Genomic DNA, 13554 nt, shown 5'->3' on the forward strand with positions numbered 1-13554 from the left:
ACAGATTCAACCCCTGTTTCAAAACAAAGAAAAAATTTTTTTAAGTTCTTTCTTTCCAGGCTGGGCGCAGTGGCTCACACATGTAGTCCCAGCACTTTGGGAGGCCAAGGTGGGTAGATCGCTTGAGTCCAGGAGTTTGAGACCTCCCTGGGCAACAAGGTGAAACCCTGTTTTTACAAAAAATACAAAAATTAGCCAGTTGTGGTGGCACTTGCCTGTAGTTCCAGCTACTTGGGAGGCTGGAACTACACTCCAGCCTGGTGACAGAGTGAGACTGTCTCAAAACAAAACAAAACAAAAAACCAAAAAAAAAAAAAAAAAACAGGATGTTTTTCCAAAGATCAAGGTTATCTTTTGACTATAAGAATTCTGGCCAGGTGCGGTGGCTCATGACTGTAATCCTACCGTTTTGGGAGGCTGAGGCGGGTGGATCACGAGGTCAGGAGTTCAAGACCAGCCTGGCCAAGATGGTAAAACCCCATCTCTACTAAAAATACAAAAAAATTAGCCAGGTGTGGTGGCGGATGCCTGCAATCCCAGCTACTTGGGAGGCTGAGGCAGAGATCTGCTTGAACCCAGGAGGTGGAGGTTGCAGTGAGCCAAGATCGCACCACTGTACTTCAGCCTGGGCAACTGAGCAAGACTCCGTCTTAAAAAAAAAAAAAAGAATCTTGAAGACAGGGTCCATATTTTATTCATATTTAAATCCCTAAAGTAGATCTTCATTCACAATAAAGACTTCATATATATTTGCTGATTTTGACAGAAGGGATTCATATTCTCCTCACTGGGAGTCTACCAGATGGAGCCCATACTAGTAGCAAAGAAGTTTTCTAATTCTCATTTAAGTTACTGATTTTTGAAATTTTAAAATATCTTTTGTGTTACTGGAAAAGATACTGAAAACCATGATTTCAAATAATGATGAGTTTGACAGTTTAAAACACTAACAAGCTCAAGTCAGAAAACTTGAAGTAGACATTCTTACTTATTATTTTTGTTGTTTTTTGAGACGAAGTTTCACTCTTGTTGCCCAGGCTAGAGTGCAATGGTGTGATCTTTATCTCGGCTCACTGCAACCTCCACCTCCTGGGTTCAAGTGATTCTCCCGCCTCAGCCTAACAAGTAGCTGGGATTACAGGCATGCCCCACCATGCCCGGCTAATTTTTGTGTTTTTAGTAGAGACGGGGTTTCACCATGTTGGTCAGGCTGGTCTTGAACTCCTGACCTTAAGTCATCCACCTGCCTTGGCCTCCCAAAGTACTGGGATTACCGGCGTGAGCTACTACACCTGGCCTATTTATTGTTTATTATTAATACTAGCCTCATAAAAGCAAAAAAGGGAACTATTTAAGAACCACATAAAATTTACTTAGATTTCATAGGGATTAACATTGAAAAAATGAATTTTCTAGGAATGGAAGATATTCTTAATTTTTCTATTAAGCTTTTATGTTTAGATCAGAAACACGTCACATGATTCAAAAGAATTGGTTTCACAGTCATACTTGGGTTGGAACCGATTCTCAAGGTGCCAGCAACTATCTTTAACTTTAGATTCTTCTGATTTTAGTTTTTTGGGTCAAGGTCTTGTTCTGTCACCCAGGTTGGAGTGTAGTGCCATGATCCCAGCTCACTATAGCCTGAACCTCCCAGGCTGAAGCCATCCTTCCAATAGCCTCCTGAGTACCTAGTACCACAGGCACACACCACCACGATCAATTTTTTTTTTTCTTTTTTTTTTTTTCTGTAGAGACAGGGTCTTGCTATGTTGCCTAAGCTGGTCTTGAACTTCTATGCTCAAGCACTCCTCCCATCTTGGCCGCCCAAACTGCTGGGCACATGGCCCAGCTTTAGGTTCTATCAGAAAGTTGGAACAGGAAAAAAGATGGAGATTGGCACAAGTATATCTTAAGTTTAAGTTAAAAATTTTAGTAGGACTGTTTATATTAGTCAAATTATTTAAATACAAACTATTTGAATTTAAATCTAATTGTTTCAAATAAGCATTTATTAATACTTCTATACATGGGCTGCTTTTGATGTCCTGCATAAACACGACACTTAAACCCGAGAAAAGTTATGACACTGTAGCACCCACTGTATAAATTGAGGCTCTACCATTATTCTACCTAGGAATATTTTAGAGTAAGGCAAATAATAGTGCTGGAAAGTATCTGTCAATACAATAAACTCTGGCCCAGGGTCTTAAGGGACTAAAGAATACAAGATAATGAGGCCGGTTGTGATGGCTTATGCCTGTAATCCCAATACTTTGGGAGGCCGAGGCAGGCAGATCACTAGGTCAGGAGTTCGAGACCAGCCTGGCCAACATAGTGAAACCCCTTCTCTACTATAAATGCAAAAATTAGCCAGGCATGGTGGTGCACACCTGTAGTCCTGGCTACTTGGGAGGCTGAGGCCGGAAAATCACTTGAACCCATGAGATGGAGGATGCAGTGAGCCAAGATCGTGCCACTGCACTCCAGCCTGGGTAACAGAGCGAGACCCTGTCTCAGAAAAAAAGAAAAAGAAAAAAGAAAAAAAGAATATAAAGTAGTGAATCTTAATAAAACTGAGGAACAGGCCTAAGAAGTATTTAATTTTATTTTTAACTCTTTAGGTCTGTTTTTCACTAGAACTACATTTACCTTTTCTTTAAATCTAGTGCAGGTTGGCAAACTTTGGTTTGTGGGCCAAAAGTGGCTCACCATCTATTTTCATAAATAAAGTTTTACTGTAATACAGCTATGCCCATGTATTATGTATCATTTGTGGCTGCTCTTGTGCTACAACAGCAAAGTTTAGTAGCTGCATCAGAGACAACTGGCCCACAAAACCAAATATATCTACAACATACCCCCTTTATAGAAAGTTTGCTGACCCCTGGTCTAGCGCATTGAGGAAAAAGTAGAAATTCAGGCTAAGATATAAGTTGGTTCTAGCAAATTTGGCATAAAACATAATTTCTAGAACCAATTATTTTCAAAAACTGATAAAATATTGGCACATTACAGATACTGGATTAGGTATTAAACAATTATAGATAATAAAAAGAGAAAACCTTTGAATGGTCAGTACTTTAAAATGTCTTTGAAGTCGATTAAATGAATATAAACATAACAGAGTAATTAGAAACCATCCTGAGACTAGCAATGTTTTTAAAATGCTTAGAAGTTTAGCAACAAATGTAGCTATGCAGCATACATTATAGTCCTTGAAATAAGATATAAGTACAACAAATAACTTTTCAAAGCCAAATCATTACAAAGGGAGTATTAGTGGAAGTAAATTTCATGTAAGCAAATTACTTAGAATGTAAATGCCTTTCCTAACTTAGAAATCTAGAGCCCCGAGCACCCTTGGTGATAAAAATGTGAATTTCTTAATCTAATCCTTCTTTTTCATACTTGAAAAAAAATCCTTAATCATATTAGGTAAAAATTAAAAAAAAGTCACGGTTCTACTAATGCTGAAGACCCTGTGAGTGGCCTTAAACTCTAAAAGCATTTATATAATTCAACCATCCATATATCCTTTAAAAATCATATGAATTACACACACACACACACACACACACACACACGGCTTTATCCTAGATCTGGTTTGTGAAGTCTCAAAAGATCTTACCAGCAGCCAAAGAGTTCAATAAACCTTAAAAGCTACCTGTAAATGAAATGTAGCCATGTTCTTCTTTTAAAAAGAATAGAGAAGTCAGAAAATAACAAATAACAAGTATCACTGTATACAGCTATTAGTACAAACAATTGGATCCCTAGGACTCACTCACTAGTTACTTTTTCTTCTGCTTTTTGGTTTGAAATTACATCAAAGACATTACTGACTTCTCACAGAAATCAGCATCTTAGAACTACACATTAAAGGCTATTAATTCTGACACTGTTCTAAACAGTGGTTACTGTCAGCATAAACAGTGGCTACTTCTTATTAATGTATGAAAAAAATCACTTATGACTAAACTGAATATAAGTTTGGAATGGATTACTGGATAATCCATTTATATACTTTACACACAAAGATTTTTCTGCAAGTCTGACCCGTAAGGTTAGAGAATGAATAAGCCACTTTGGAAATGTTGTATCACAGTAGCCTTCAAATAGAGATACCTTATCTAGCAGCCCGAAATAAGAAACTCTTAAGTACATACGGTTGTTGTGTGTTCTCTACGCTGCTTGCCCAAAGAACTAAGTAAATATCTATTCTAATTCATGTTCAAGATCTGGAGTGTTTACTCATGAAGTTCAGCAAAAGCTGGTACTTCACGTAAATACTATTTATTCCAGAATCAGTAGATTTCTTCCTAGTCTCAAGGGCCTTAGATCATTGTTTATTTTTATTTTTTTTAAGACAGGGTCTCACTCTGTCAACCAGGCTGGAGTGCAGTGGTGTGATCCCGGCTCACTGCAATCTCAACCTCTAGGGTTCAAGCAATTGTCTTTCAAGAGTACCTGGGACTATAGGCACACACCACCATGCCAGCTAATCTTTGTATTTCTTTATAGAGGTGGGGTTCCATTATGTTGGCTAGGCAGACCTCGAACTCCTGGGCTCAAGTGATATGCCGGCCTCCGCCTCCTAAAGTTTTGGGATTATAGGTGTGAGCCACTGCACCTGAACGGGCCAGATAATTGCCTATAAACACACTCTGTTATCTTGACTTCCTAGTGACTTCCATAGGACTCTACTCACACAGTATTTTTCTTGCTGCTCATCTTACTATTTTCATGGATAAACTGGAGCTATCAGTTTCTCTATAGTTCTAACTCTTGACCTTTTTCTTACTGGTTCAGATGGCTAGCAAGCTCTTAAACCATAGTTTTATAATTATTCATTTCCACCCATCCGTTCTGTTTGTCATCTCTTTCCAATTAAAAAAAAAATCTTCAGTTTAGACACCCTCAGGATTTAGTATTTTTTTTCTTTTGAATATTCTTATTCTACTTAGTATGTACAGGAGCATGCTAGATTATTAGACATGGTCTAGCAGTCTTTATGGTTTGGGAATACCTCAGGATATTTCTAATTGTCTCAAAAGGTATTCCTACATTTTCAAGTTTACTACAACAAATGACTAAAAATTCACATTTTTTAAAAAAGAGCCATTCCCCAAAAAATGAAATTCCATAAAAACTTTAGGAGAAAGAAAGGCATCACTTTCTTACTTTTTTTTTTTTCTTTTTTGAGACAGACTCTCGGCTCCGTCACCCAGGCTGGAGTACAGTGGTGAAATCACAGCTCACTGCAGCCTTGAACTCTTTCAGGGTCAAGAGATGCTCCTGCCTTAGCCTCCCAAGTAGCTGAGACTACAGGCACATGCCACCATACCTAGACAATTTTTTAAGTATTTTTTTTTGTGTGTGTGTGTGTAGACAAAGTCTCACTATGTGTCCTAGGCTGGTCTCAAACTCCTAGATTCAAGGGATACTCCCACCTTGGCCTCCCAAAGTGCTGGGATTATGTGAGCCACTATGCCTGGCCCCATCACTTTCTAAATTATAGTCAATGACTAATCTAAGGGCCAATGAGCTTTGTACCTGTCTGCATCAAACCAAGAAAAAGTAGAGTCTAAGCTGCTTTGATTCATGTCAGAAACAATAAAGTTCCTTATAGTGGTGGTGAAGAGTTCGCAAATTTTTATTTGCAGGCAGAGTCTTCCTCTGTCACCCAGGCTGGAGTGCAGTGGAGTGAACATGGTGGGCTCAAGTGATCCTCCCGCTTTAGCCTCCGAAGTAGATAGAACTACAGGGGGTGCCAATCACATCTGGCTAATTTTTTTGCAGTGACAGGGTCTCACTAGGTTGAACTTTTGGGCTCAAGTGATCCTCCTGTCTTGGGATTACAGCCACTGTGCTCTGACAAAATATTTTTCTTGATGGAGTAAATTACACTTTGAGAGTTTAACCAAGAAATGATGGTAACAGCTTTTGTGGGAATATATACATACACACTTTTAAAACAATGTACAAAAGATAGCATGACACTTGATTAAGAAACAAATAATCATTCATCAGGCTATTTATGGGACTGCAAACAAGTTATATTCAAAACTTATAAGACATGTCGTTTTGATGCAGAGTTAATATTTGATACGAAAAAGGTATTTTCAAATGCTATAGAACAAGAATACAACTTTAGGTATTTGGGTCTAGGAAGGCATTTCAAATCTCTCTAGGTATTTATTTACATTTTGGAAAGACTTGTTCTGATATATCTTGCTTCTTCAGAATTCTATTATCTACTGTAGCATATAAAAGAAAATGAGCTGTTTGGAAATACTAACACCAACTTAAGAAATAAAGAATAAAGAGCAAAGAAACTTTTCTCCACCTGAGAAATGCTTCAGAGGGCCATAAAGATGTTCAATCAGTGATTTAAAAAAGGAAAAAAAAAAAAAGCACTGACTCCTGAGAGTTCAGAAAACAAAAATAATTAGAATGAATTCTAGGGGCAGCCGGATTTGATTCAACAAGTTTTCTTTCCTTTCGTAGATTGTTTTTCTGCAAGTGAATGCTTTCTAAACAACAATAGGAGCTGCTACAATTTACCATGCAGTCATTAGGTGCCAGGCACATACATTATATACACAGGTGGAGGTAACGTGAAAACTTTTTATTTCACTATAAGACTTATCCTTTTTTATATCTTCAAATTTTTTTGTTTGCTTTTCATCCAAATTTGGTAAAAATGAAATGCTAAACTTCTTTAAATTTCAGGCTGTAGTGGTATGAACTAGCTATAATAATGAAGAAACATGTACTGAATATCTAGGATACACCACACATATAGTACGTACATAATACTCTCACAATAACATCTACAATAGGAATTATCATCCCCTTTTACAAATAGAAAGTGGAGGTTCACAAAAGCAACTTCTCCAAGGTTATAAAATAAAAAGCTAAGGGCAGGCTGCGCGCAGTGGCTCACGCCTGTAGTCCCAGCACTTCGGGAGGCTGAGGCGGGTGGATCACGAGGTCAGGAGATCGAGACCATCCTGGCTATCACAGTGAAACCCCATCTCTACTAAAAATACAAACAATTAGCCAGGTGTGGTGGCGGGCGCCTGTAGTCCCAGCTACTTGGGAGGCTGAGGCAGGAGAATGGCATGAACCTGGGAGGCGCAGCTTGCAGTGAGCTGAGATCGTGCCACTGCACTACAGCCTGGGTGACAGAGCAAGACTCCATCTCAAAAAAAAAAAAAAAAAAAAAAAAGCTGAGGGCAGATAAATAAAATCCATTATATGCTTCACTGGGAAGTCTGTGGTTTTCTACTACTGTAGGTCCTTAAACAACAAAGCCAAATAAAAATAAATTTGATCAGTAAAAACATACCTGACAGAATAAATTTGTTTTAATTTAATATACTAAGCAAGATATTTTCTGAATAAACCAAGGTATTAAAGAATCAGATTTTTTTTTTTTTTTTTTTTTTTGAGACGGAGTCTTGCTCTGTCGCCCGGGCTGGAGTGCAGTGGCCGGATCTCAGCTCACTGCAAGCTCCGCCTCCCGGGTTCACACCATTCTCCTGCCTCAGCCTCCCCAGTAGCTGGGACTACAGGTGCCAGCCACCTCGCCCGGCTAGCTTTTTGTATTTTTCAGTAGAGACGGGGTTTCACCGTGTTAGCCAGGATGGTCTCAAACTCCTGACCTCGTGATCCGCCCGTCTCGGCCTCCCAAAGTGCTGGGATTACAGACTTGAGCCACCGCGCCCGGCCAAAGAATCAGATTTTAAAACTCAAAAATAAAATGGTGTTTGATATTAAGTTAGGTTGTAATCTTGGCCCTATGTGTGATTTTTGGCAAGTTAATTTATGTTTTTGAGTCTTAATTTTCTTACTTGTAAGTAGGGAATATTAGTTATAGAGTTGTTTGGCAAAAGGTTGAAGATTAGGATATGGGTAATGGTTAACAAAGTTCCTCACACATTAAGTGTTGCACCACTAACACAGTGACACTGAGGCTGTAAAGGATGCTAACAAATACATTACAAATGTTTCCTTTTTTCCCCCCCCGACAAATTACCAGGAAAAAACCCTGCCCCAAATCCCCACCCAGAGATTCAAAACTCCCTTGAACTTTGTATCTCAGTAAAGATCTGATATAGATGAAAAACAGCTGATGTACATGCAAAGAACAAAGACAAGAGTTGGCAGTTAGAGAATGGGAGGGGAGGTTTAAGAACCCTAAAAGGGAAGGAAAACACCCTGCAAAGCCAAAGTACCACCCATGCCTTTGGAAACTCCCAGATAAAACTTTAACAATTATAAATGCCTTCCATTATCTCTTGGCCAGAATAGTTGAGGTGTTTATCCAGGGTAGACTGCTATGACAACTTATCTCTTCTCATATCTGTTCTGATTTCATGTGTTCCCCAACTCAGTCTATCTCAGGAGTAGAAGAGTGGGTTTGCTATAGGAAAATTACAAAGGTTGCAACTTGTATAGAATCTAGTAACACTGTACTTTTAGATGTGACCTCAACATGTGTTTATTTTTTCACACCTCTATGCATTTTACCTGTCTGGTTCATTCTCTCCTTCTCTAACAGATGAGCTGCCTCGCATCCTTCCAGACACAACTTAAAGGTCAACACTTCCTGAAGTCACTATAGTAGGGTTAGTTCTACCTACCCTATGTCACCAGAGCACTTGGTACACACCCTTACTTGCTTCACTGCAATATAATTAATTTCCTGAATGCCTGTTTCTCATATAAGATAGTGAGGTCCCCGAAGACAATTATGTGTTTGTATATGTTTGAATTCTCAATGTCCAAGCATTATTCTACTGTTGCTGCTACAAAATTCCACTTTTCCCAATCTTTAAATCTGTCTAGAGAAGCAAGTGGAGAATCTCATGTGCTTAAAAAACATCACTTCTTCATCAGGAGGAAGAAAACTATGCTCACTATTCGTTTTTGGTTATTTATTGAGCATATCAATTTTAAAACTGTAAGTATATAGCATTTTAGACCTGAAAGGAACTTCAAATTTCCCACTCCAAACATCCTAAGGACTGACTAGTCTATGGCTATACAGCCAATCAGTGACTGAGCTGGGCAGATTTGGGTGAACCATTCACTTAATGTTACTGACTATACTGCTCTAATGATATTTAATACACCCTAGTTAGACCTTCATCCACAAGCAAAAGTTACTATTCAGTTGTTCTGGAGGAGGAACAGAGAAGCTGAGGTATGCACTTATGATACCTAAATATAAATCAGTTTACAAAAAAAAAGAGTCTCTAATCAATGCTACATGATCAAATTATACAGACTATCAATGCTCTGCATGCTAAATAACCCTGCCTATTATTTTTTGTATCAGTATCAGCAATACTAACCTAGTCCTTTCACTGTTTCTTTAGAAAAAGTAACACATATTTTACAGATTAAAGATGGAATGAACAAGCAGCAAACTGATGAAATCCTGAATGTTACTGCCAAATTTCCAATATGGTTTGGAAAGTATAATAGTCAAATTATCATAAAATAAAATATACATAGTCAATTTTCATTTTTATACTCAATTTTTCTTACAGTTTGCATGTCAAAATTTATAGTTTGTGTATTTTTCAATAAATGCCCTGAAACAGGAAATCACAACTTAAAATTCCATTTTAGATCCAGAGGAGGTAAACAGTAGAACCTTAAGTGTTCTTAGGACTTATTTTGTCATTATTTATTAAAGTATCTTCTTTTAAAATCTTTCACAGTTAATCCTAGAAGTGGGAAAAGTATCTGTCTTTAAGGTTTTGTTATTTTCTTTTTTAAATACTTTGAGATTTCAGCCAGGTGTGGTGGCTCACACCTACAATCCCAGCACTTTAGAGGCTGTGGCAGGAGGAGCACAGAGCCCAGGAGTTTGAGACCACCTTGGACTGCAGAGAGACCTCCTCATCTCTACTAAAAAAAAAAAAAAAAAGCCAGCCGTGGTGGCCAGTCCCTGCAGTCCCAGCTACTTGGGAGGATGAGGTGGGAGGGTCGCTTGAGCCACGGAGGTTAAGGCTGCAGTTTGCAGTGATTGTGTCACTGCTCTCCAGCCTGTGTGACAGAGTGAGATCCTGCCTCAAAAAAACAAAATAAAACAAAAAGGCTCTGAGGTTTCAACACAGCATTTTATCTAAAACATATTTTCAATTAATTAAAATGAATTTATTATTTATATATCCTTAATAACATTTAATGTACACTAATATAGCTAGTAAAATACATATATAAGTATGCTTGGCTTGCAAAATTTCCTAATGGTTCTCAAAGAAATCAAGGTTTCATCAGAATTCAGTGACTTGTTACAGATACCTGAGAATACAGAGAACTATCTATAGAGAATGCATAGTTACAGAGGTAACTATTCATTATCTCCAAGTAATGAATGTTATTATGATTACAAATGTAAGAAATGCTGGTGACTCTCTTCCCAGGCTGTTCTGTCCATTTTGCTTTAAAAATCAAAGGACTATGGAACACTGAAAATACACTGTTTCTTAATGTCAGGTTAAGAAATGAGATGAATTTTTCATTCACTAATCTGTTTTTTTAACCTGTATAGTTCTACTAAATATTAATGTGTAATTTAACTTTTATTACTTTCATTGAATTATAGTAATAAATTACAAGAAAATTGCACTGTTACATGTTTTAGCAGTACTGTCAGTTTTAATATGATTTTCTGTTAATTTAACAGAAATCGTCTCTCATACTGTTGAATCACCTACCCCTGCATAGCACACAACTGTTAAAATGTAAATTGCCCAACTATTTTTAGCCACTGCTGAAAAAAATTCCTGTCTTCGGGAATAATGATTTGAGGCATTGTGTTCATTTTGTTTATCAAGCAGCTATTCAGCCTCTAGTGGGCCCAAGTGCTTATGCAAGCAAAAGCTTTTAAGAATGCCTGCAGCTGCAAGCCAACCTTCCAGGTAGGCTGCAGGTTCACAGCACAGCTGCCCTAGGCTGCATAAAACTCAGATCCATCTGGAACTGAGTTACAAAGAGGATTTCAAATTCGACTTTTCATGTATCACACGGTAGAGAAGGCGGGGGAAGAACACAGAAAAGAAGGAAGGCAAACAACCAAAAAGATGGTATCTCTACTTTAGCCTTAATAAAAAATAAAAAGCTCAGACCCATGCTGCTCCTTCTAGATTACTACTTGCCAAGCCGGATATTCCATTCAGTCTATACTTCGATGAGCTGACTCATCCGGCAGCACCTGCGCCCATGTGTTAAGTACTGCCAAATAAAAGCCCAACGCCCATTTACACAACAAAAAGATGTACCCTACAAGGCACTGGGGCCTCAATCCAACAGCCTCATGCCCCATTTGTTCTAAGCAAAGGGAGAAGAAAAAAAAACTTCCTTTCTTGCACCAGAGATTTAAAAATTGTAGGTAGATTTATGGTGCAGGTTCATTTACAAGTACTTTTACTTCTTTAAAGAATAAATATATTTAATAGCACAGTTGCCCCTACAGTATTAGATTATCATGGCCATTAATGATTATTCCACCAAACCTTTGCAACCTTCTTCATCAAAGCCCTTTATTCTCAAAGGATACATTTTTGAGCAAAGAGGGATCAACAAACTAGTTGCTTGAAAGCTTTCCTCATGCTAGGCTGAAGTTAGGAAAGGCTTAATGAAGGCTTTTAAGCCCACAAGGGCTTCACAATGAACATCTGACTTTGTGATTTATGCATATTAATAACCTCAGTCCTACTGAGGCAGGCTGAGCCAAACATATACTCCGAATCTTAATGTCTTTAGCTCCACTGGGATTATTACAAATGTAAATTTCTAAGATTTTCAGCTATTAATCTCTGTCTGTCCTCCTGTTCAGCAACATAATGACTAATTAAACATCAAAAGACCTGTATAGGAGATCATCTTTGACAGCTACTGGCCTAGTCCTCTTCCCAAGAGGGGAATTCAAATGACAGGGACAAGGAGTAACAGCGTATGAGTAAGCTACAAATCATTCCAGAGAAATCTAAAAACCAAACATTAAATGTGGATTTACCTCAATCAATGATTTTGTTAAGCACTGAACAATTACTATGTAAAGTATGCCCACTGGCATCAATCGAATGTACCCATGTAGCAAGGAAATGCTGAACACTTGAAATCAGTTTGTTTACCAACAAGTCAAAAAAAGACAGGTACTTACAGAAGAAGGCAAACCAGGAGGCACCTTTCTGACTTTTTTTGCTTGCAAGGGATCTGCAAATGGAAAACAATACATTTCATCAGCATATTATACTGGAAAGAAATTAAGACTTCAAATGAACAGAATAACTTTTCTCTTAGTGTCTTTCTTGCTTTCCAATATTTGGGAGTAAGCAGCAAAATACAGTAACGAGGGCCTCATTCCTTTTAACTAGTCCCAGTGAAAAATAGGTTCTCCTAAAAAAGTGATACATTCTGAAAATACATACCCCATAAATTTGGGAAGATGACAGCAAATGAACCAATACAAGAAAGAAAACAACGAACTAGTATGAGGGAAAGGAATGAAAAAATTTTTTTTTTTTTGAGATGGAGTCTCGCTCAGTCGCCCAGGCTGGAGTGCAGTGGCATGATCTCGGCTCACTGCAAGTTTTGCCTTCCGGGTTCACGCCATTCTCCTGCCTCAGCCTCCTGAGTAACTGGGACTACAGGTGCCCGCCACCACGTCCGGCTAATTTTTTGCATTTTTAGTAGAGACAGGGTTTCACCATGTTAGCCAGGATGGTCTCGATCTCCTGACCTCGTGATCTGCTCGCCTCAGCCTCCCAAAGTGTTGGGATTACAGGCGTGAGCCACCGAGCCCCGCCTAGGAATGAAAATTTCTTAAGAAACTGTTCTGCCGGACATGGTGGCTCAGGCCTGTAATCCCAGCACTTTGGGAAGTCAAGGTGGGTGGGATCACCTGAGGTCAGGAGTTTGAGAGGAGCCTGGCAAACATGGCGAAACCTCGTCTCTACTAAAAATACAAAAAAATTAACTGGGCGTGGTGACGGGTGCCTGTAATTCCAGCTACTCGGGAGGCTGAGGCAGGAGAATCACTTGAACCCAGGAGATGGAGGTTGCAGTGAGCCAAGATGGCACTACTGCACTCCAGCTTGGGCAACAAGAGAGAAACGCCATCTCAAAAAAAAAAAAAAAAAAGCTGTTCTGTGCCAGGTACTATACTAGGTACTTCAGAGTTTCATTTGCAGAGGGGCACTTCGTGTAATAGGTCATGCTGATAATATGACTCCTTAGCAGAGTCACATTTAGTGTCTGCATCACATTGAGAATTAGGCTTAAAAGCATATTTTAAAAACTGAGAGCTAATGCTATGCTTGCTATCCTATAGTTTTTAAAAATATTAAATATGGGCACTGACAAATGCAATGTCATTCAGTATTAGGTACATTTACTTTTAACATTATGTTGCTATAACCACAACTACAGTATTAATTATTGTAAAATTTGTCCTTGAATGTTTATATTTCCAGGAAATAACCTGACAGAGAAAGTATATTTCTTTCTTAGAATTTATCTATATAAACG

The 13554-nt window shown here is 38.4% G+C and overlaps 1 protein-coding gene across 9 annotated transcripts in view; it reads right to left on the bottom strand.

The window, feature by feature from the left end:
* TCF12 (transcription factor 12) overlaps positions 1-13554 on the bottom strand; it is a 381043-nt gene that overhangs the window by 81420 nt on the left and 286069 nt on the right. For all 9 annotated transcript variants that reach the window (XM_033189989.1, XM_033189988.1, XM_033189987.1 and 6 more), the window contains one exon: positions 12188-12240. In XM_033189989.1, the coding sequence (XP_033045880.1) occupies positions 12188-12240 (53 nt within the window). The remainder of the gene's footprint in view (positions 1-12187; positions 12241-13554) is intronic.

Source organism: Trachypithecus francoisi, unplaced genomic scaffold, assembly GCF_009764315.1.
Source record: "Trachypithecus francoisi isolate TF-2019V2 unplaced genomic scaffold, Tfra_2.0 Lachesis_group3, whole genome shotgun sequence".
Taxonomy (NCBI): domain Eukaryota; kingdom Metazoa; phylum Chordata; class Mammalia; order Primates; family Cercopithecidae; genus Trachypithecus; species Trachypithecus francoisi.